Here is a 24089-nt window from a genome sequence, read left to right as displayed (position 1 = left end):
TCTCTCTCTCTCTCTCTAGACCGGATCCCCCAGATCCTCAATGTGGCCACTGAACTGGAGTTCAACTTAGGGACAATGCCTCGGATCAACTGTGCAGCTGCAGGGAATCCTTTCCCAGTACGAGGCAGCATGGAGCTCCGCAAGCCAGATGGCACCATGCTCCTGGTCAGTCACCCCACCTACCATCATCTCCCCCGTCTCACCAGCTTGACAGTTTATTCTTTGGGCCCCTAACCCCCTCGGAACTTGTAGGCTCGGCCCACCGGCCAGGCCATGGCTTAAATGGGGCAGGCTACCTGTGAGGGGAAGTCCCTGGGTCTATGTTCCAGCAGTAGTCAATGCTGACTCCTATCTGTCTCGTGGAGCATACATTCTCTACTCATAGGCTCCCTCTCTCATCTCTCTTAGTCTACCAAGGCCATCGTGGAGCCAGACAGGACCACAGCTGAGTTTGAGGTGCCCAGTTTGACTCTTGGGGACAGCGGGTTCTGGGAATGCCGTGTATCCACGTCCGGAGGCCAAGATAGCCGGCGCTTCAAGGTCAACGTGAAAGGTTAGTGGTATTCTAAGGCTCCAGAGGATGAATGGTGCTCAGTATCAAATCCACCAGCTCCCACCTGGAAAAGCCTTCAGGAACTGGGGGTATCCTCCTGTCTCCTGCATATACATGTGCCGTCTGCCACTGCACCCAGGGTCCTTTTAACTCCACATCTGAAGTGCTGTTCCTTTACCTGACTCACCTCACATGGACACATGAGGACAGCAGACAAGCAAACCTGCTTGCCTCCTCAAAAGGGATTCATGCACAGGAGTCTGTTGGGTGAATAAGGAGAGAATGACCGAGCGCTCACAGCGCTCACCGAGCTCTCCATGGACTAGGCATTTTTTCACTTCATCACTATAAGCCTTGCAGCCCAGTACCCCAGGCCCTGCTCTCCTTCTGCCCCGCATTGTCTGTTTTCATCTTTTCTCTCTCTCCTCTTGTTCCCTCTCCTCACTTTCTTCTTCTTCCCAATCCCTCACCATCTCCATCCTACTACCCCATCCACCAGACCCCACTTTTCTCTTCTCGTTCTTTTACCAGATCCAGGCTCCAGGCCTCCACTCGACTTGGATTCCAAGCCGTTCTCTAGCACCTTAAGCAAGTTACAGCCCCTCTGCTCGTTTCTCGCTGTGTAACAGGGGCTAAGCTGCTTGGGAAGACTAAACCAGACAATGCATTTAAGTAGTTAGCACAATGGTTGGCAGAAGGTACCCTCGAGATAAAGGACAAATGCCGTTACCTAAGATGGCATCTGGTGCCAAGGTGCCAACCCTTCTCTGGTAGTACCACAGTGTTCTGCAGTCAGGACCCCTCTCCTGATGCCAGCCCTGCATGGTGGACCTCCACGAGGTGGGGCATCTTCTGCGAGGTTCTGATCCCAAAGCCAATGTGGAAGTTCATGTGTGTGTGATTTAGGGGTTCACTGTATACCAGCCACTTAGCCTGGACTCTGATCTCCTGCCACAGGCACCAGGGACGCCTTAGGATCCAAACTGGACACTCATCTCCCCCAGACCTGTACCTGCCCCTGACAAACTGTTGCCCCCTGACACTCCTTCACCTCACCATCCTGCATCTTCTACACTCCTCAGCCTCCCTCCTCTACCCCTTCCTCCCTCTCCCTCTCTTCTATGCTTTCTGGGAAAGCCAGTCTGAAAGAAGTCAAGGAACCTATCTGGGCACTAATGCAATAACCTAGAGAGAAAAACTGAGGCCAGAATCGGAGCGGCGGCTGGGGAGGAAACCAGGCAGAAACACAAATACTATTTTAGGGTAGAACTGATTGACTTGAGGCAGCCTGATCAGACAGAGAGAGCTCCAGGTCTCCTAGCTGTGTGTCCTTAGGCAAGTTGTATAATATCTCAGAGTCTCGGTTTCTTCAGTCATGACCCGAGGGCTGCAGGAATAATCAGTTATACACAACAAGCGCCAAGCGCAGGTGCCTCATCGCTGGCATGTTTTGTCTTTAAAATAAATCAACAGATTGGTGGATGATGAAGGGAGGGAAGAGAGCACGTGACACCTAGGTGGTCGCCGCCTTGCCTCCCAGCCTCTCTCTGCCCACTATTGCAAGGACAGAAAGCTGTTTGCCAACCTCCACCTGGCCACTCACACTCACCTAGCATCTTCTGAGACTCTTATGGCCTATGGTCAAGTCCCTATGGCCCAAGCGACCCAAAGACCAGGACTGCTTTCTCTGACGTTGGCCATCCCAGGCACATGGTGAACTTGGTCCCCTCCCACCAAACTAGATAATCTCCAGATCCCAGAATGCTCCCTTCTTCCTGGACTCTGACTCCTCCCAGTTTTTTGGCAGTACCCCCAGTACCTCTGACTGCTCCTCGGCTCCTGGCCAAGCAGAGCCGTCAGCTTGTGGTCTCTCCGTTGGTTTCCTTTGATGGGGATGGACCCATCTCCTCTGTCCGCCTGCACTATCGGCCTCAGGACAGCATGATTGACTGGTCTGCTATCGTGGGTGAGTGGGGGCTGAGTTAGGGGGTAGAGTGGTGTAATAGTGAGGGGATAGGGTGGAAAGAGAAAAGGAGGGAGGGGTTATACATAAAGAAGAGGAGGCTGGAGGGGAATGGCAGCTTCAAGACATGGTTGGGAAAGAGCGATGTGTGTGGCACACCTCACCTGCAGTGGATCCCAGTGAGAATGTGACGTTAATGAACCTGAAGCCAAAAACAGGATACAGTGTTCGTGTGCAGCTGAGTCGGCCCGGGGAAGGAGGAGAGGGAGCCTGGGGGCCTCCTACCCTTATGACTACTGACTGTCCTGGTAAGAAACCAAGAGTCTTCCCTTCCTATTCCCCCAGGGTTTACTGCCATGCCCACCCAGAATATGTCTGTCTTGGTCCACCCCCAAAGAGTCCTGCCTTTCCCAGTAGAAGTTGTCCCAGCCCTACCCACTGGGGATTATTATCCCGTTTAGTCCCCAAGGACCCATTGGATGATTCTGACCTCTCCTGACCTCTGGCCACAGAGCCTTTGCTGCAGCCGTGGCTAGAGGGCTGGCATGTGGAGGGTCCTGACAGGCTACGAGTGAGCTGGTCCCTACCCTCGGTGCCGCTGTTGGGTGATGGTTTCCTGCTACGCCTGTGGGACGGGGCCCGGGGACAGGAGAGGCGGGAGAACATCTCATCCCCCCAGGCCCGCACTGCCCTCCTGACTGGACTCACGCCTGGCACCCACTACCAGCTGGATGTGCGGCTTTATCACTGCACCCTCCTGGGCCCTGCCTCACCCCCTGCGCATGTGCTTCTGCCCCCGAGCGGTAGGCCCACTGTGGGAATGATGGGCTAGGGCTAAGGGAGGTTACTGCGCATGTGTTTCCGCCCCGGAGCGGTAGGCCCACTGTGGGAATGGCTAAGGGAGGTTATCGCGCATGTCTCTGCCCCCAGCGGTAGGCCCACTGTGGGAATGATGGGCTAGGGAAAAGGGAGGTTACAAGAGAGTGGAGAGAACCCAGGATGCATGGGGAAGATAGAAGATACCAGGAAGACACGGTCACCAGGAGCATGTGGGGTGGGAATGTATGAGGAAATTATGACTCATGTGAAGAGCAGGGCCATGTGGAGGGGGAGTGGAGGGGGGTGAGGGGGACGCTAAGCGACTGAGGACATGAAGAGGACTTGGGATGCAGGGTGACCAAAGGAAGAAGCAGCTTGGAGGTAGAGGTGACCTGGGGATAGCAGAATCAGTGAAAGGTAGCTCGTGGCTCCTGTGCTGGGACCACAGAGAAGAAAGTGTGCTAGAGCAATCGCGTCTGGACCTACAGCTAGACAGCCTCGTCCAATCCATCCCTTCCTTCCCACTCTTACCTCCCCAGGGCCTCCAGCTCCCCGGAACCTCCGCGCCCAGGCCCTCTCAGACTCTGAGATCCAGCTGACCTGGCAGCATCCTGAGGCTCCATCTGGTCCTATATCTAAGTACATTGTGGAGATTCAGGTGGCCGGGGGCTCAGGAGACCCCAAGTGGATGGATGTAGACAGGCCTGAGGAGACAAGCACCATCGTCCGTGGCCTCAATGCCAGCACGCGCTACCTCTTCCGGGTGCGGGCCAGTGTGCAGGGTCTCGGCGACTGGAGCAACACAGTAGAAGAGGCCACTCTGGGCAATGGTGAGAGAATGGGCCCTGCAGGATCCCTAGGCCTCAAGACTGTACTCTGCATGTGCCCCTCCACCTTCCCTCCAAGTTAGAGCTAAGGATCACAAGCCCTGACTTTCCAACCTCAGAAACTGTTCTCGTTAACTCTAGTCGTCCATGATGCCTCCTCACAGCGTGGTACCAGGCTCTCGGACCTCTCCCTCTGTGGGATCCCACGGTGGCCTCTGGGTCCCCTGACCCAGTCTGTCCTTCATTGTGTCTAGGGCTGCAGAGTGAGGGCCCAGCCCAAGAGAGCCGGGCGGCTGAAGAGGGCCTGGATAAGCAACTGGTCCTGGCTGTGGTGGGCTCCATCTCTGCCACCTGCCTCACCATCCTGGCTGCGCTTTTAGCCCTGGTGTGCATCCGGCGAAGCTGTCTCCATCGGAGACGCACCTTCACCTACCAGTCAGGATCGGTCAGTGTCCCGTGCCCACATGATACCGCCTGTTGTGTGTGTTTGTACCCACATACGTGTAAGCGCATATGGGCCTGCACATGCCTGTTCACGCCACAAGTTTAAAGCTACATTCAGTGACCCTCTAGGGTACAAAATAGAACGTTCTTTCGTTTTGTTTTTCAAGACAGGGTTTCTCTGTAAAACAGTCCTGGCTGTCCTGGAATTCACTCTGTAGACCAGGCTGGCCTAAAACTCACTGAGACCAACTACCTCTGCCTCCCGAGTGCTGGGATTAAAAGTGTGTGGCACCAGCGCCCAGCCACCCCCACCCCCACTTCTTTAGAACTGAACTCAGCTCATGAGCACATTCATATTAATGGTTGAATAATTAGCAGTCTCAGTTAAAAAGAAGACAGTTTGTCCATATTTCACCAGGTCTCATTCCAGGATTGGAAGCCACCATCTGGACTTGTCTTCTTTACTTTCCCACCCTCTGAGGGTACTATCAGCCTGGATCACACAGCAATATCCTGGCCCACGCTGGCCTCCGTCCTTACTTGGGAGCCAGTTTGTATCTATATGCATATGTGGTTAGTGTCCTAAATCCTACTGACTGTGAGTTCTCATCCCAGCCTCCAGTCTTTTATCTTTCTTTTTCCTTTTTTGAGACAGGGTCTCTCTATGGAGACTCTGCTGGCCTCGAACTCACAGAGACGACCTGCCTCTGCCTCCTGAGTGCTGGGGTGAAAGGCATGCGCCACTATGCACACCCTCCTTTGAGAAACTGTTCCCCCATGTTTATCCACACCCCTTGAAGGGCATCCGTGTGTGGCCATGCCCTCCACATAGCCAGCCTTTGACCCTCTAGAAGTGTGCATGGCCTGCAGCCTCACCTGCCCTCCTGGAGGAGAGAGGCTCACTCTTCAAACTCGTGTGGGATTTCAGTCCTCTTACAGCCAGGCCATGCCCTCTGGCCTTTGGGCCTACACAGACATGGATGGGGAAGGGCCGCTGACATCTCCACCCTATCTTGTCACGTCCACCCCCTGGCTTTCCCAGCAATTCTGAGAACGTCCTGCTCTGTCACTCAGAGTCAGAACTCTAGCCTTGGCCCGTTCTGCTCGCGTCCTTGCTATTTAGAGTCATTTAAAAGAAATTCAGAGTTACCAAAAATGGCAGAAAGAAAAGAGAGGGAGAAACACCTCTCTCTCTCTCTCTCTCTCTCTCTCTCTCTCTCTCTCTCTCTCTCTCTCCCCGCCTCGGGCCAGCTCTTGTATAGAAAGTCCAGTGTTCAACTCTGGTGTCTGCTGTGCCTTTAAAAATCCCACTGAGAGTCCAGAGAGTCAACTGACTTCCTTGTCTGAGCTGTGTTGACTGTGCCTCTGAGGCCAGTTCACACAGGAAGTCATCACTGCCATGGGAGGCGGGGAGAAGGGAGCAGGGACAGGCGCTGAGGCAAGGCAGCGAGAACGCAACCTTTAGTGGACGTACGGTCATTGCTCATGCTCAACAGAGTTGTCTGTTCTGTGTGCCTGCACACAGATGCTCATGTTCATGTTTGTGCCATATAGTGGTGCAGACGTGCATCCCGTGTATGTGTGCCTGCGTCCCTGTGCTGGCACGCCTTCAGGCCCTCGGGTGCATGTGTATCTCTGAATGGACGGATGCACCTGCATGTGACGCAGCCGCAGAATGCAGATGTTTATTCTGATGTATGCCTCTGCTGCACACGCTCCATATGAGTCCATGTGACCTGTGTCCCCAGCGCTTACCCGTCAAACTGGGCACCCTCTCACTTAGGAAGGCCACTGCTTGGTCCATCTGGACCTTGCTTCAGTTGCAACTCTTTACTCCTGTTCAGCTGCTGCCTTTTCCTGCCATCAACCCTGCCCAGCATAGCCCTGCTTCGTAGAGGAAGCTGGGCAGTCCCCTCTGTTACAGTCCTTGAGTCTTTGCCTGGGCCTAGAGCTGTGTCTAGACACCAAGTCGAGGGACAAAGATTGTCTCTGCTTCTTCTGCTGTGAAGAAGAAAACCTGCCCACCTGCTCCCCACTGCTCAGGGCATTGCACATAATAAACCCTCAAGAAATGCATCCGTGGAGGCACAAGTAAATGAATAACTAAAGCCTTGCTGTAGGGTTTGCACAATAATAGGAAGCTTACTTTTTCCCATTACATCTCATTGCAATTTTCCATTTAAATATTAGAATGTTTTTGGTCCATTGACCTATCCAGGATTTGGAAACTTACCCACAAGCCCTGAGTTCCACCTTGTAGCAAACCCCACACACTAGATCCTTAGGCTGATGCCACTGGATTTGTCTTCTTACATACCTGTGCACCATCTGTGGCTCTGTCACCTGTAATTCTGTGCGCTGTCTGTCTCTGTAGGTGTGACTCTTTCCATCTGTCTAATCACTGGATCCTCTCTCTGTGTGCCTCTCTGGTCCTCCTTTTACCCCCACATCTCTTGTGTGGACTGGTGGTCTATTCATCCCATTCCATGAAGGGCGAGGAGACAATCCTGCAGTTCAGCTCAGGAACCTTGACATTGACCCGGCGGCCAAAGCCACAGCCTGAGCCCCTGAGCTACCCTGTGCTGGAGTGGGAGGACATCACCTTCGAGGACCTCATCGGGGAGGGGAACTTCGGCCAAGTCATCCGGGCCATGATCAAGAAGGACGGGCTCAAGATGAATGCAGCCATCAAGATGCTAAAAGGTCCTTGGATGTGACTCCAGACCCCAGCCTCTTTCTCTTCCTAAATCCCACACACACCAGGCCTACCTAGCTCCCACCAGCATCTGACCCCCTCTCCGAGTTATCCATGGCAAAAGCTGACACTGATTTCTTTATGCAGAGTACGCTTCTGAAAATGACCATCGCGACTTTGCAGGCGAATTGGAAGTCCTGTGCAAACTGGGACACCACCCCAATATCATCAACCTCTTGGGAGCCTGTGAGAACCGAGGTGAGCCTCTAATTCGTGACCTGTTCCTTCCAGACCTCTGTCATCGGCCATCACCTGTACCACATTAGTGGCTTGTGGGGATCCCTAGGTTCCCCATTCACCACAGAATTTTCCTGCATCCTGCATCCTGCAGGCTGTCTCTTAAAATCGGGCACTGCTCATAACAACACATGGCCTGTATCTAAACCATCACCATGTGTCTCCTCACCTCCCAGGTTACTTGTATATTGCTATCGAATATGCCCCTTATGGAAACCTACTCGATTTCCTGAGAAAGAGCAGGGTCCTGGAGACTGATCCGGCATTTGCTCGAGAGCATGGAACAGCCTCCACCCTCAGCTCCCGGCAGCTGCTGCGCTTTGCCAGTGATGCGGCCAATGGCATGCAGTACCTGAGTGAGAAGCAGGTGTGTACGAGCGCGGTGGGCAACAGTGGGAGAGGGGGGAAGCCTCTGCACAAACCTGGCCAGATGGTCAAACAGCAGGCTCGAACAGTGAGGAGGAAGGACCCAGCGCCAGGTTCAGTGCCTGGTGCCAACTGACTGCCAGTGATACGCAGAGGGAGAAGAGGACAGGAGGTAGATGGGGAGAAGGTGTTAGATTTGGAGTCCCTGAGAGACATCCTGGGTGGAGGAGATGAAGGGGAGAAGTATAGATCCCAAACTCGTACTCAAGAGACGGGCATGGGCTGGAGACCGTGTAGCGCTGCCATTTCAGCACAGAGACTCCAGCAGGGAGGGTGTGGAAATCCACTGAAGAGGGTGAGGGTGGGCTCCCAGATGAGATGAGCCGGGGACAGCTGCCAGAGGGGCGCTCCAGCCTGACCAAAGGCATTTTACAGGCAGCAAAAATTGGAGTCTTTGAAAAAAGAGGGGCATCAGGGAGAGCCTGATGGGCAAACATGTCTGAGGAGGAGGGAGGACTAAGGGGGAGGACCTGGAACATGAAGGCCACTTATGGATTTTCATCAATAAGGGAGAGGGGACAAGACAGTAGGGGAACTGGGACAGAGGCGTTGAAAGAGGAAGGGTAGGATGGATAGTTCCTCGGATCCCAGCTCTTGGAAGACAGACGTGGGAGAATCAAGAGTTCAAGGCCAGCCTGGGCTACATAATAAGTACCAGACTAGCCAAGACTACATAGCAAGACTCTGTTGAAGTGAAGGGAGAGGGTGGAAGAAGAGAAAAAGAACAGGAGAGGGAGGGGATGGAGGAGACGGCAGTAAATCAATTACACCTGTCCCAGAAAGAGAGCTGTTATCTGGGCTTGACTGTGGCTGAAGTTGGGGGAAGGAATGCATGAGAACCAGCAATGACTTTGCTCAGACCCTTGTCAGCTGATCTGTGACTGAGGCATATGTGGGTGGGAAGCTGCTGGAGCTCCTGCTGGCCCCATGCTCCGGGCCCCTCAGCCCTCTAGTCCCTGACTTCTGACATTGCCTGCAGTTCATCCACAGGGACCTGGCTGCCCGCAATGTGCTGGTTGGAGAGAACCTGGCCTCCAAGATCGCAGACTTTGGCCTTTCTCGGGGGGAGGAAGTATACGTGAAGAAGACGATGGCAAGTCTCATTCCCACTTAGGACCCATGCCTGGGCCTGCCCTTCGAGCCCCTCAAATAGCCCTTTCTTCCATCCTGGCCTCTGACCCTTTCCCTCATAGGGCCGTCTCCCTGTGCGTTGGATGGCCATTGAGTCTCTCAACTACAGTGTCTACACCACCAAGAGCGACGTGTGAGTATGGCAGGTGGGGAGGGGCAGAGGGCGTGGCCCTCAAGGACACTTGGGCAGCGCCTAGATGCACCTCAGCAATGTCTTGGGTTATTGAAGGCATGACTTAAGTGTCAACAGTAGAAGCCAGGCGCGCGACAGTGAGTTCTGAGAATGCTTTGGGAGTTTCTGCCATCTTGGAGGGAAGCTCCGAGGCTTCCTAAAACCTAGAGGGATTTTCATCTTGGAAGTGACTTTGGTGGCAGGACTGGGGTAGGAGGTATTTAGGATTTTCTTTGTGTAAGAGACCAAGGAATTCTTCAATAAGACCCAGAAAAACTGGGTAGTCACTAGGGAGCGAGGAAGAACACTCAAAGAGCAAGCCCACCTTCCTGGCAGAAGGGTAAAGTCATGGCCACCTGAGGCTTTTACCTGTGCGTGGCCCTTCAGACCCCTCTGTGCCTCACACACACAGGCATACGCTTCTGCACACACGTTCTCTCTCTCACACACACACACACAAACACACATGCATACAGACAAGCATGTGCTCTCACACACTGGCACGTACAATGCACAGAGGTATGCACATATACACATGTGCACTCTCTCTCTCTCTCTCTCTCTCTCACACACACACACACACACACACAGGCATGTGCTCACACACACAGGCACACATGCACACACAGAGGTACGCACACACACACACACGCATGCACTCTCTGTCTCTCTCTGTCTCTCTCTCTCTCTCTCTGTCTCTCTGTCTCTCTCTCTCTCACACACACACACACACATAAATACACCAAATGTTACTACAATTAGTTGAGTCTGGGGACCAGGAGTTATGAACGGGCTTCAGTGGAATAGAGACAGCAACTGGCCAAGGCCAGACACTAGCAGAGAAGCCACGTGCAGGACCTGGTATGGTTACACAGCTTGGTTACGGGGAGATTAGGCCATGTGTCTCCCACACGAGTCACTAAGTGCCCCCTTCTCATTTCAGCTGGTCCTTCGGGGTCCTCCTGTGGGAGATAGTGAGCCTTGGTAAGCCTACACCCAGTTCTCCAGAGCATCCCAACTTACCGTGGGGCCCCGGCCTGAGGGAGTCTTGTACCCTCTGCAGGTGGCACGCCCTACTGTGGCATGACCTGTGCTGAACTCTACGAGAAGTTGCCTCAGGGCTACCGTATGGAGCAGCCTCGAAACTGTGACGATGAAGTGTGAGTTCATGGCCCCTGGAACTCTGGGACCTCAACTCTGAGATGAGTGGCCTAGGCTTTGAATCTGTGAGCTGCCCCCAGTCAGTCCCTCACCTTACAGCACCCCGACTCCCATCCACAGGTACGAGCTGATGAGGCAGTGCTGGCGGGATCGTCCCTATGAGCGCCCCCCCTTTGCCCAGATCGCACTGCAGTTGGGCCGCATGCTAGAAGCCAGGAAGGTAAGAGCTTGGGCAAGGTGGAGGCCACTATGTCTCCCACCCTCACGCATTACCCAAACCCCCTCAGCTGGGGCTGTCACCGCAGCTGATTGGATTTAGAATGCAGCCCATGCCGGGTTTAGACACTAGGCCCACATCTATACTCTTTCCAGAACTCTTAGTACTTAGTCTCAACAGCAAATCCCTCCTCTAGATTCCAGATGGCTAGTCTGTCTCCCTCCGAGCCATCAGCCCATTCTCTCCCGGGACCCCTCTTCTCACCGAAAATGCATGACTGGTCACCCAAAATGGAGGAGGGGCTGAATGATACAGGAAGGGCTAAATAAATAAGTGGAAATAGTGGGTGATACAATATTCATGTGAATAAACATAATGTAACAATAGCTGAGTCAAATAGCCATGTGAATAGATGAATTATCAAATTAAAATGAAAGAAGAAATACTGTAAAATGTATAAATATGAAAATGGGTTTTTTTTTTTTTTTTTTTTTTTTTTTAGTGTTTTGTTTTGTTTCAAGACAGGGTTTCTCTGTTAACTAATTCTACAGACCAGTCTGGTCTTGAACTCATAGAAATCCTCCTGCCTCTGCCTCCTGATTAAAAGTGGGATTAAAAGTGTGTGCCACCACCCAAGAAAATAATGAATTGATTAAATAACTAACTACCTTAAGAAGGAAGGAAGCTGGGTGTCTGTGATGTGTGTCTATGTCCCCAGCTCTTGAGAGATAAAGTCAGGAGGACTGAGTTCAAAGTCAGCCTGGGCTACAGAAGAAGACTCTCGTCTCTCAAGCCGGGCAGTGGTGGCACACGCCTTTAATCCCAGCACTCGGGAGGCAGAGGCAAGTGGATCTCTGTGAGTTCGAGACCAGCCTGGTCTACAAGAGTTAGTTCCAGGACAGGCTCCAAAGCTACAGCAGCCAAACCCTGTCTTGAAAAACAAAAAAACAAAGAAGGAGGAGGAAGAGAAGAAGGAGGAGGAGGAGGAGGAGGAGGAGGAGGAGGAGGAAGAAGAAGACTCTTGTCTCTAAAAGCAGGCTGGGTGCGATGGCACAAGCCTTCAATCTCAGAAGCAGAGGCAGGAGGATCATATGGCCTGAGGTGTAGTTCAGTTGAGTGCTTGTTATCGTGCACCAGGCCCTGCGTTTGAGCCCCAGAACCCCATAGGCAGGACATGGTAGTACATACCTGTAATTTCAGCACTCGGTGGTACAGACCTGTAATCTCAGCACGGAAGCAGGATAAGAAGTTCAAATCCAAGGTCATCCTTCTTTCCTACAAAGCGTGTTCAAGGACAGACTGGCTTAGACTATCTCAAAAGTAGGGAAGGGGAAGGAAAGAAGGAGAGGAAAGAGAAGGGAGGGAAGGGTCAAATAATCACATACACAAATGATCAAACCATCAACAACAGCCTTATGAGAGATGAATCAGCCAGCCTTTTTTTTTTTTTTTTTTTTTTTTTTTTTTTTTTTTTATTTTATAGCCTTGGTTGGCCTGGAGCTTGTTGGGTTGGCCAGACTGGCCTTGAACTCACAGAGGTCTGCCTGCTTCTCTCCACTAAGACTTGTTCTTCCCACAGGCCTATGTGAACATGTCGTTATTTGAGAACTTCACCTATGCGGGCATTGACGCCACAGCTGAAGAGGCCTGAGTTGCCCACACACTGGAACCTGGCTCTGCTGGCCAGAGCAAACCCTCCCACCTGTCTGTGACTTCGGACCCTTCTAACCACAAGACCCAAGCTGTCTCAAGAAAGTCTTTCAACTCAGAGGAAAAAAGAAAAGATCCAAGAAACATGGGCTGAGGGAAACAGGGGGTCCCCATTCTTGGCAGCTGCTCTCAGAGCCACCCTTTTTATCCTTCCTTCCCACTCATTCTGTTCCTCCACATGTGTGCTCCCCATTCTTCTGCTCCCTACACCCAAACCCCACTTCTGATCCTCCACCGAAAGCAGAATACATGCCACTAACACCCCGCTTAGCCACCCCCACTCTCTGCTTGACCTCAGTAAAAAATAAACATGCTGAGTAGCCACGTGTCTCCATTTTACAGATGATTGGTCCAAGGTGGGAAGAGTTAATCCCAAGAGCGAAAGCTGGACTTCTGAGGAAAGAAGTGCTGTCCTGTCGCGCTGCCCTTCAGGAGGGGTGCCGGGTGTTCTGGAGCACCCACTGGCCACATGTGCCACCAGTCCCCCCACCTCTATCCCAGTTGTATCACCATCTCTCCTTGTTCCCCTTCCTGCTTTCCAGCCTTCTTACCAGCATGTCTCCCTGCATCTCTGAGGAGTCACCACAGCCTCAGAATCTTTGCTCTGCCCAAAGCAGTCCATGCCAGGACTGGCTGAACCCTGGCTCAGCTTGAAGCAACATCCTACCCCAGACAGATGGTGGCTGGACTTGGGGTCATTGTTCCCCTCTCGCACTTGGCTTCCAGGCAGCCTTCCCTGGCAGGTCACCAGCTTACAGCCAGCTAATTGGAGGGAGGCAGCGGCCCCTCCCAACTTCAGCCAGATGAGGTGGATTCCTCTGTACTGGTGCTGGGGGAGGTGTTTCTCTCCTAGCTGAAAGGGTGTCCCATCCGCCACCCCATCCATGATGTGTGGCCTCTGACTGGCTTTTCCTTTGACTGCTCAGGACTGTCCTCAGATGTCTCTCCCACTGAGTCTTAGGAAACAAACAGAATTTTTGTTTTCAGTGAATCAGATGAACACCCTCCTCCCCACTAAGAAAAACATAAACCTGGTATGACAGTGTGGTCAACAACACAGATGCTAGAATTGCAGGCCTGGGCTCAAGAGTTGCAAGGCACACGTTATCTGTGTGACCTTCATCGCATCTTTTAACCTCTCTGAGCTTGTTTTTCTCCTCTGAGAAAGGAGTGGACTTTAGCTGCCTCGTTGTCGCTGGTACTAAATGAGCTCTTCCGCAGCCCTGGAACTGGATCTCATGCGTCCTTAAGTGCTGTCCGCTGATGGTGTAATATACAAAGACAGCAAGATCTGTGGTGAACAGGGCTGAATGGTCAGAGCCTGAGATGAATCAGGAGGAAGAAATCCATTGTAGTAAATGGGAAGCTAATGCAGGGTAGATGGAATGTGCTGTAATAAAACTTCAGAGCTACTCAATGATTAAGAACATGCACTACTTTTCCAGAGGGTGGGAGTTTGGATCCCACCACGTACATCAGACCCTTCACCAGTGCCTGTAACTCCAGCTCCAGTGGATACAACCCCCTCTTCGGACCTCCACAGGCACCAGCACCCACATGACACACCCCACCACCACCCTAGACACACACACACACATACATACCTAATTTTAAAAATAGAATATATCTTTTTAAAAAAAGTTTGCTCAAGTCTGGGGATGTAGCTTAGTTAACAGTTCCAGCCTAGCACACACAAAGCCCTGGGTACAGTTCCCAGCGCTATAGAACTGGACGTGGTATTATAAACCTGCAATTCGAACACCACGGAGGTGGAGGCAGGAGAGTCAGAAGTTCAAGGTTGTCCTGGTCTGGTTTCCCAGAGCTGGAACAAAAAGAGCCTTCTTCCATCAAAGTCGTGACAAAGGCCAGGCCATCCTGGGCTTTAGAGGCAGCCTCAAGGACATGGTCGTTAGCAAGAGCAGCTAGTGCAAAGGCAAAAATAAATTAGTGCTGGGAGATGGCTGGGAGGACCTGAGTCAGACTCCCGACACCCACAGGCAGCTCAGAGCTACTGGAATGTCAGTTCTAGGGAATCCGATGCCCTCTTACGGCCACTGTAAGCACCCAACATACACAGTTTACACACATATACACATAAAATTTAAAAAAAAAGCTTAGCCAGGAGGTGGTGGCACACACCTTTAATCCCAGCACTCGGGAGGCAGAGGCAGGTGGATTGTTATGAGTTTGAGGCCAGCCTGGTCTACACTCCATAGCTACTGGGAAACACTGTCTAAAAAAAAACTAAATAAATAAATAAAATCTTTAAGAGCTGTCAGTAAAGGTGTGTCTGGATCAGATTTGCATTTTGTTTATTTTTATCATTATTGTGTATGTGCGTGATATGTGTGTGGACAAGTGTGCCACAGTGAGTATATGAAGGTCAGAGGGCAATCTTATGGAGCCATTTCTCTCCTTCCACCTTGCGTGGGTTCTGGGTTGGGGGACATGTGGGTTGCTAGGGTGGTGTAGCAAGTGTTTTTACCCGCTGAGCCATCCAGCTGGTCCAAGATTGGCATTTTTAATTTTTTTTTTTGAAGCATCAGTCTGGCTACCCTGTAGCACATGGTTATATAGGGTAAGGGGTGAAGATGAAGCACACGCCTGTTAGATTTAACAGGAGATTTCCTAGGAAGGCACAAACCACAGACTTACAACAAGTCATGGATTTAATTAGTAATGAATTTCCAGCATCCCGTGCACCATTGTTTAAAAAACCTAAAAAAAAGGAACAAGGTGCTGCAGATTCAAAGATGGGAGGACATTGGTGTCTGATGATACTACCCAGATGATCTATAGACTCAACATTCTTCTAACTGAATCTCGGTTACTCTCTTCATAGATATAAACAGACATATCCTAAAATTCATATGGAATTGCAACAAATCCAGGATAGTCAAAACAAAAAGAAGAATCAAAATTGGAAGGCTTGCAATTTCAGATTTCAAAACTTACCATAAAGCAACAAAAACCAAGCCAGTGTGGTACAAATGCAAGGACAGGCAGGGTACAAAGCTCAGAGAGCCCAGGGGGGCTTGCAGCACAAGCCTGAGAACCCGAGTTCAATACTCAGCACCCACATAAAAGTCCAGGTGCAGCAGTATACATTACAACCTCACTGCTGGAGAGGCAGAGACAGGATGGTCCCTGGGGCCTGATGACCAGCCAGGCTAGCCTTGTGGGTGAGCGCTAGGGCCAGTTAGAGAGTCTGTCTCCAAAAATGAAGGTATAGAGGGGCAGTTAGATGGCTCCATGGGTAAAGGCACTTGCCACCAAAGCCTGGCCACTTGAGATCAATTCCTGGGTCTCACATGGCAAAGAGAAAGGACTCCTAAAAGCTTTCCTCTGACCTCCGGACCTGCACCGTGGCACATGTGTATGCCTGTGTATACAAACATAGATAGTTGACTGTAATTACAAAAAGAATTAGAGAGTGACAGCAACGAGATCAGCGAAAGCAGGTGTGAAACCAAGTGCGCAGAGGACACGAGGCTATGTGGTCGGAAGGAGGCAGAAGAAGCACTTGTGGAGGAGGGTGGGCGGGGGCTGGCCACGAGAGTAGGAGCAGAGGGAGGAGTCTAGGACTGGATCCACGTCTACCACTAAAGGAATGATGTTTGATAATGGTTATGTGTGTTTCCGTGTCGGGTACCGTGCCGAGCATTCCGCGCACATTAAGTCTTCCGGTCTTCAACATGCTCACCCGGGGGTATTTCCATCACCCTTACTGTGTAGAAGAGAAGGGTCTGAGAGGGTAAGCAACTTGACTTAAAACCTGACGGTGAGTGGCAAGGCTGCCATTCTGAACTAGAGGCCCGGGCTCCGGAGGATCTCTCAGCTTCTTCTCTGGCATAGCGAGAGAGAGCTGCTCCGGGCCCTGTACAAATTCACCACTAAGACTGCAGCAGCACATCTTAGGGTGTCAAGAAGGCACCTTTCTCCCATAGGAGAGTCCTACATTGTCCCTATGGACTCTAAGGACCACAGCCCCCACTGAGAAAGACGAGCACAGTACACAGCCATAAATTCTGTCTCAACTGCCCCACCCACTCTCGCTTAGTGTCCCTCTACTTCACTCCTGGCCCTGATCTCACAGGACGTGACCTGGGCAGGAGTTGGGACAAGAGATGGAGCCAGTTGTGCTACCTTGATTCCAGAGAAGCAATGGAAAAAAGCCAGAGCAAAAAAAACCTTATCAGATGGACCAAGACCCCTGGGAAAGGCGAGGCTGATGGGCACCTGGTCGAAGGATCTCACCACAGTCCTGGCTGTAAAATACGGAAGTCAAACCAATTTGCTCTGAGTCATTCACTCCCTCTAGCCCTCAAGGAAGGGGACGATTTCCTGCAAGGCCTTCTGTGCGGCGCAGGCTCCTTCCGCAGGCCTGTGTATCTCTTATCTCGCCCAGGCCTTCTTCCATTGGCAACCCGAAGCTTCTGTAAGGGGCCAGTCTCCTCTTTCTTTGGATTCCAGCCTTCGATTCAGAGGTGACGGAGCAGCCGCCTAAGTAGGGCAGCTCAGGAGCCAGAATGTCTCGCAGAGGACAGGAGACAGCACAGACGACTGTCCGGGCTGCACCCCTCCAGCCGTCTCCCTTGGAGATACTCCTGGGTACTTCTCCATGTGTTAGCATCACAGCCCTTCTGAGGGGGTTTTAGACTCAGCCTCCAACTTCAAGAAGCCCCCATGCCCAGTACATGATTCTAGATGAATAAGGAGAGCACAGGAAAGTGCTACAAGGTGATCTTTGGCCAAGGAATCTGTGTGAGATTTTTTCTTAATGGCCTTTTGGGACTGAAAAGATGGCTCAGCAGTTAGGAGCACTTGCTGTACTTCCAGAAGACCAGAATTCTGTTCCCAGCATCCCCGCCAGGCAGCTTGCAATTCCAGTTTGAAGAGATTCCCTGCCTCGGGCCTGCTTGGGCGCCCGCATTCACATACACACATCTATATGCAGACACACGTGTCTACACATAATTTAAAATAACATTTTTTCTTTTTTAAAATAGCCATTAGTCCAGGCAGTGGTGGTACATGCCTTTAATCCCAGCACTTGGGAGGCAGAGGCCGGGGGAACTCTGTGAGTCCGAGCCTAGACTGATCTACAAGAGCTAGCTCCAGGACAGACACAAAAGCTACACAGAGAAACCCTGTCTCAAAAAAACAAAACAAAACAAACAAACAAAAAAAAGCCATCAGAGACAAACAGATCTCAATTCAAGTCTCAATTGTCCCCTTTCACAATAACTCTGGGTGACTCCTTTACTCCTTCTGAACCCGGCTTCTCTTCTGGAAAGAGGAGGACAGGGTGTCACAATAGAGCCGTGGGGCGATAAGTACATTGCCGTAGAGCTGTCAGGGAGAAGTGTTTGTTTCTGGAAGCTAGAGGATAAGAGAGGGAATGACCAGGAAGAGCACACTCCACCGTTCTAACCCCGGGAGAGTCCCTTCTTGGGGACGTCCTCTAGCTAGGGTGGTGAGATAGTCCGGTTACTCGCATATCAAAACACCCCAGCAGGCAAGGAACACCAAATGGGTCGTGAAAAAATGAGTGAAACCAGAAGCAAGAGGCACAGAGCACACGCCTCCCTCCCCCACGGAGGCACAGTTCTACCAGGACACAAAAGGGGAAAGATGTGTTCTAAAGGTTTTCAGGGCTAGCAGCTCTTTGGGGTCATTTAAAAAAATTATATCCAGGGCTGTCGCGATGGCTCAGTGGCTAAGAGCACTTGCTGCTCTTATAGAGGACCCAGGTTTGGTTTCCAGCACCTATATCAGGTGGCTTCCAACTGCCTATAGCTCTAGTCCCATGGGATCTGACACGCTCATCTGGACTTCATGAGCACACATACACACACACACACACACACACACACACACATATACATAGATAAAAATTATTTTAAATTTATATCTCATTATACAGATAGGCAATGGACCTCAACATGCAATGTAATGCGGACTGGCCTCTGAACTCCAGATTTTCTGCTTGGATCTCCAGAGCACCTATGTGAGGTACCACTCCCTGACCCTCTGCTTTTACCAGAGCCCTCCCTGGGTTCACATCCTCACCATCCTCACCATCCTCAACCTGAACTCATGCTCTCCCTAAAGTTTCCATGGCTGCCATCCTCTCAGCTCCACAGGTACCATGATGCCTATTTTTTATTATTCCCAAGCTGCTGAAGATGCAAGATTTTGGGATGGGATACCCTCACTGGACATGCTGGAGGGAAGCTAACAGTTGCAGAATAGAGAGTGAGCTTAATCTGAGGAGTGGGCACCGCTGTTTAAGGGTGGGACTTCGACGAATATCTCATTGCTTCCTGTCCTCCTCAGCCTGGCTCTCCCTCTCCTCTGTCCCCCGGTTTGGTATATTTATTTCTATTATGGCCTCCTAGCAAAACTATGGCTCCCTCATTTTAGAATGAGACCCATCGCATTGCTCCTGGCTGCACAGAAAAGGGGGACCGTGAAAAAGGTGTGAACTTGAATCTCTCTTTTTAAGAGATTTTCTTTTTTATTCATTTGTACATGCCAAAAGAGAATACCAGATCCCTTGGAACACCCCCATGGTTTTTACCTACCACGTGGGTGGTGGAATCCAAACCCTGGTCCTCTGCAAGAGCAACAAGTGCTCTTAACTGCTGAGCTAACTCTACACACACACACACACACACACACACACACACACACACTTTAAAAAAAAACATTTATTTGTGGGCTCCCATTTTTGTGAGTCATAGTGGGCATGTGAAAGTCAGAAAGCAATTTGTGGGAGTCTGTTGTCTCCTTTGTGAAGCACGATTAATAAAAACTCAGAGATAGAAACTGGGTTCAACCTAAAGGTCAGAAAAGCAAAAGAGCCGGCGACTGGCTCTTACCTCAACTTCAGTCCGAAATGGCGATCCTGCCTCCAGGAATCTCAGAATGGGACTGAGATCTGTCTCCTCCCATCCTAAAATCCTTTTTAGGGCTGGGATTAAAGGTGTGCACTACTGGGATTAAAGGCAAGCACCACCTGGTTTCTATGGCAACTAGTTGCTACTGGGATTAAAGGTGTGTGTTACACTGCCTGGTCTGTAAGGCTGACCAGGGGCTGTTTTACTCCCTGATCTTCAGGCAAGCTTTATTTATTAAAATACAAATGAAATGCCAGCACATCTTCCACCACTTGAGCCCTAGGGATCTAATTCAGGCCCTCAGGTTTTTGACAAGTGCCTTCAATGGAGCCATCTTGCTTTCCCTCTTTTTTAGTCTGTCCCCGCATTACAAGCTGTTGGAAGATAAGAAAGGACTCCTAAGAGGCTAAACTTAAGAACGGGCCTAAAAACACAAAGAAAGTCCCTAGGAGCTGTTAAGTTGGGGAGGTTCTGTGCCTGGGGAAGCCGTGACAATGCGGGAGTCCTCAGTTTGGAACGGATTCCGGGACTAGAAAATAGCACATTAGGAGGGAGAGATCCCAACTACGGGAGATGCGAAGGCGAGAAGGGCCCCAGGTTCCCGCATGGAAGGACAAGCCTAAGGACCATGAGGAGCTCTGAAAAGATTTTTTTTTAATCTTTTTTATTGATTTTTATTGAGCTCTACATTTTTTTTCTGCTCCCCTCCTTATCTCTCCCCTCCCCTTCAATCCTCTCCCAAGATCCCCATGCTTCTAATTTACTCAGGAGATCTTGTTTTTTTTCTACTTCCCATGTGGTTTTGATCCATATATGTCTTTCTTTGTTGACATAGGGTCTCATTGTTGTCTAGGTTCTCTGGGATTGTGATTTGTAGGTTGGTTTTCTTTGCTTTATGTTTAACAACCACTTATGAGTGAGTACATATGAGTGCATATATCTTTCTGGGTCTGCGTTACCTCACTCAAAATGATGTTTTCTAGTTCCGTCCATTTGCCTGCAAATTTCAAAATGCCGACATTTTTTTCTGCTGTGTAGTACTCCACTGTGTAAATGTACCACATTTTCCTTATCCATTCTTCTGTCGAAGGGCATTTAGGTTGTTTCCAGGTTCTGGCTATGATAAACAATGCTGCTATGAACATAGCTGAGCACATGTCCTTGTGGCACGGTTAAGCATCCTTTGGATATATACCCAAAAGTGGTATTGTTGGGTCTTGAGGAAAGTTGTTTCCTAATTTTATGAGAAATTGCTACACTGATATCCACAGGGGTTGTACCAGCTTGCACTTCCCTGAAAAGATTTTAAGCAAGGAAAGAATATAAGGATATTTGAGCCTCAGAAAAGACACAAGATACCATTGTAGATTATCAGAATGGCAAACTAAAAATGATGTTGCCTGGGCTAGGGAGATGGCTCGGTGGACAAAACCCTTGCTAAGGACCAGAGTGTCATTTCTTATATGCTGTCACCTTTTTTTACTGAGACATGGTCTGTCATTGTCCTGGAACTTGACAAGTAAGTCAGGCTAGTAGCCCAGGGATCTATTATCAATACATCTTTCGTACTGGGTTTACAAAGCATGCACATACACCATCTCACTCGACTTTTTCTGAATCTCTATGCAGTCCTGGATGTCCTGGAATTTGTTCTTCAGACCAGGCTGGCCTTAAACTCACAGAGATCTTACTGCCTCTGCCTTCCGAGTGCTGGGATCAAAGGCATGAACCACCACACCTGGCTCACCCACCTCTTCTCACAGAGAGTCTAAGGATCAAACTCCGGTGATCAGGCTGGCATGGCAAGCTCTTTACTGCCCAAACTATCTCCCCAGCCTGGCTTATGTAAGCCAAGCCTGCTGCTTTGTCCTGGGCCTCGGAGTCTTCAGGACTTTTTAACCAAAGGGAGCAGAACTACATGACTTCCTGTGTCCTAGGCACGTGCCAGCTCCTGCTTGATTTTCTACAGGAATGAAGTGTAGGCCCATATTTCTATATGATGTGGCATCCAAGCTCTAAAGCCATAGGCCCCACCTGAGGATGGTCACGTCGTAGCCTACCAGACAGGCCCTCGCAACCTAACAAAAGGTCAGGATGTTGTTGCTCCTTCTTTGTAACTTGGAGGATGCCTGATAGAAATGTTAATTCAAACCTATGTGACAACTAGCATACACAGCAGACAGGTAGTTGTGGGTATAACTGAAAGCCATTCACCTGGTTACCTAGAAGACAGAAAGCTAATGTATTTCCCCTAAGTTAAGTTTTGGTATAAAGAAAAATTCTTCAGGATGTGAACTCAGGACTTCATGAGGGACCACTGAGAATCTCCCTCCCGATAAAGCCATGAGAGTTGTGTCTTTATTTCTGCGCCTCCACGCCAGTCCAGGGAGAGAGTTTATGTTGGGGTCTGGTCAAGAGAAATAATTGTGGATCTGAGCTAGCATTGGACCCTGACAATGAAGGACTGGGGACAGTAGCTCTTTCTAGTTGCACAAATGCAGAGGAAAAAGGACAATGACATCGACAGGTAGTTGAACATCCTCCTATGCAGGAACCAGAGGCCCCCATCTCAGCTCTCTGACAGTTATAGAGTCCACAGTGGACTCTATGCTTAGCGTACCACCTCCCTTAGAAGTCATAGAACTTGGTAGGGCTTTGGATGCAGGAGCAGAGCGAGAAAGCAAGAAGGAAGATATAAGAATCGCTGATGTGGGATGCCCTTCTGTATATGTATTGCTTTTATTGGTTGATGAATAAAGCTGTTTCAGCCAATGGCTTAGCAGAGTACATCCAGGTGGGAAATCTGAATAGAGATATATAGAGAGAAAGTAGGCAGAGTCAAGGAGATGCCTGTAGCTGCTAAAGGAGAAAGATGTTCGCCCAGAACCTTTACTGGAAGGCCACAGCCTCGTGGCGATACACGGACTAATAGAAATGGGTTAATTCAAAATATGAGTTAGCCAGGAATATGCCTAAGCTATTGGCCACATAGTATTTTAATTAATATAGTTTCTGTGTGATTATTCGTATCTGGGCGGCCAGGAACAAAGGAGCAGTCTCTGCCTACAAATCACTCTTGGGTTTCAGGCTCAGACGCCCAGTTAGTCCATGGGAGGTGCAAGAAATAAGAAGAGAGGCTCACAGGGCAGATGAGGGTAACAGTTCTGCTTGGGACTTGATGGGTTTGAAGTTCCAAAGAAGAACAAGCAGAGATAGATGTTCAATAGCAGCTAAGATTGATGAGGTCTTAGGAGTTACTGGTTTGTAGAAAGGGTTGAAGCAGTGTGATCACTCAGACAACACAAAGAGTCAAGCAAGGATGCATGGGGACAGCAAGATTTAAGAGAAAAAGAAGGTTCAGGAGGACACAGAGAGAATGATACAGGATGGGAAACCAAGAGAAGCCGACATTGTGACCAGAAAGAGGAATACCACGTGCTGCAAACAGCTTGAGATGGACTGGGGTTAAGGCAAGAGCCACAATCAGGCTATGACAGCTGGTGGGATTGAAGAAGGAAACAAAAGGAGGTGAAGTTCAAGTCTGCACGTGCCCATTCGGCCGGGACCTGGTATGCCATCAGGAGACATTTGCGGTGTATTCCAAATGCTATTGGGCACGGCACTTGTCCGGAGATTTTAATGAGGAGTGAAGACACAGGATAAGCATGTGAAACATACCAGTCTGGGGCCAGTGAGATGGTTCCGCTGGCAAGAGTGACTGGGATACTTAATGACCCGACTTCAAATGCCAGATCCCATGCTAGAAGGAGAGAACCAACTCTCAAAAGTTGTTCTCTGACCTGACATACATGCTATGACACATACATTTTATACTCACTAGCTAATAATAAATAAAACAACATAAAAATTCCTTTCTTTTAATTGCCCAAGGGTGATTCTCACGACAGCATCTGCCTGTCATGCTGACGTCTAGAGAAGGCTGAAGAGCGAAGCCAAGGACGTCAGTGCTGTGAGCCAAACATAGGATAAGGGGGTTGGAGAGGTTAAAAGTGTGCAGACTCAGGTCACAGCACTTGCTAATTAATTGGGTGTAGGAAAGAATCAAGTACTAATGTTTAGGGTTTAAACACTGAGTAGGTGGAGATGCCATTTACAAAGATGATGAGATAGGGAAACACAAGGCACAGAGTTAGGGATAAGAACCAGAATCCAGACCTTCCTTCCTTCCTTCCTTCCTTCCTTCCTTCCTTCCTTCCTTCCATCTTCCCTCCCTCCCTCCCTCTCTCCTGCTCTCTCTCCCTTCCTTCTGAGACAAGGTCTCTCCATGTAGCCCTGGCTGGCCTGAAACTTACTTGTAGAACAGGCTGGTCTTGAACTCACAGAGATCCATCTACCTCTATTTCCCAAGTTCTGGGATTAAAGATGTGCTCTACTACACCAGACTTTGCCCCCCACCCGCCCCCATAAAGGCTCTTTCACTATGCTGCCAAGGCTAGTCTCAAACTCATGGGCTCAAGCGATCCTTCCTCTTCAGTCTCCCAAGTAGCTGAGATTATTGGCAAGCAAACACTCGGAGTCTGGCCATTTGTTTCCGTGTTTCGCTTTTAAAGATAGGGTCTCCCCATGCAGTCAAGATTGATCTGGAATTCCTTATGCAGTCTAGGCGGGCCTTAAACTCACAATCCTCCTGCTTCCACCTTCTGTGTGTTATAAGCATGCAGCACAGCTTGGGCATATTAAATATTATAGACACACAAGTAGAGAAGAAGCCAAATAAGCAGTTGGTTACCCAAATCTGGAGCCCAGGAGTG

At 50.1% G+C, this 24089-nt stretch overlaps 1 protein-coding gene across 1 annotated transcript in view; it reads left to right on the top strand.

Annotated features, from left to right (window-relative positions):
• Window positions 1-13926, top strand: part of Tie1 (tyrosine kinase with immunoglobulin like and EGF like domains 1) — a 21592-nt gene extending 7666 nt beyond the window's left edge. Inside the window, exons 8-23 of the mRNA XM_005370068.3 lie at window positions 20-165; window positions 409-553; window positions 2361-2519; window positions 2687-2824; window positions 3029-3319; window positions 3875-4165; window positions 4417-4607; window positions 7099-7309; window positions 7449-7559; window positions 7775-7965; window positions 9004-9117; window positions 9218-9288; window positions 10271-10311; window positions 10391-10487; window positions 10609-10708; window positions 12285-13926. Coding sequence (XP_005370125.1) covers window positions 20-165; window positions 409-553; window positions 2361-2519; window positions 2687-2824; window positions 3029-3319; window positions 3875-4165; window positions 4417-4607; window positions 7099-7309; window positions 7449-7559; window positions 7775-7965; window positions 9004-9117; window positions 9218-9288; window positions 10271-10311; window positions 10391-10487; window positions 10609-10708; window positions 12285-12356 — 2369 coding nt within the window. The 3' untranslated portion in view covers window positions 12357-13926. The remainder of the gene's footprint in view (window positions 1-19; window positions 166-408; window positions 554-2360; window positions 2520-2686; window positions 2825-3028; window positions 3320-3874; window positions 4166-4416; window positions 4608-7098; window positions 7310-7448; window positions 7560-7774; window positions 7966-9003; window positions 9118-9217; window positions 9289-10270; window positions 10312-10390; window positions 10488-10608; window positions 10709-12284) is intronic.
• The last annotated feature ends 10163 nt before the right edge of the window (window positions 13927-24089 follow it).

The sequence above is a fragment of the Microtus ochrogaster genome, unplaced genomic scaffold, assembly GCF_000317375.1.
Source record: "Microtus ochrogaster isolate Prairie Vole_2 unplaced genomic scaffold, MicOch1.0 UNK69, whole genome shotgun sequence".
NCBI lineage: Eukaryota > Metazoa > Chordata > Mammalia > Rodentia > Cricetidae > Microtus > Microtus ochrogaster.
The sequence above is the reverse complement of the archived record's forward strand: the minus strand, read 5'-3'. Positions and strand labels throughout refer to the sequence as shown.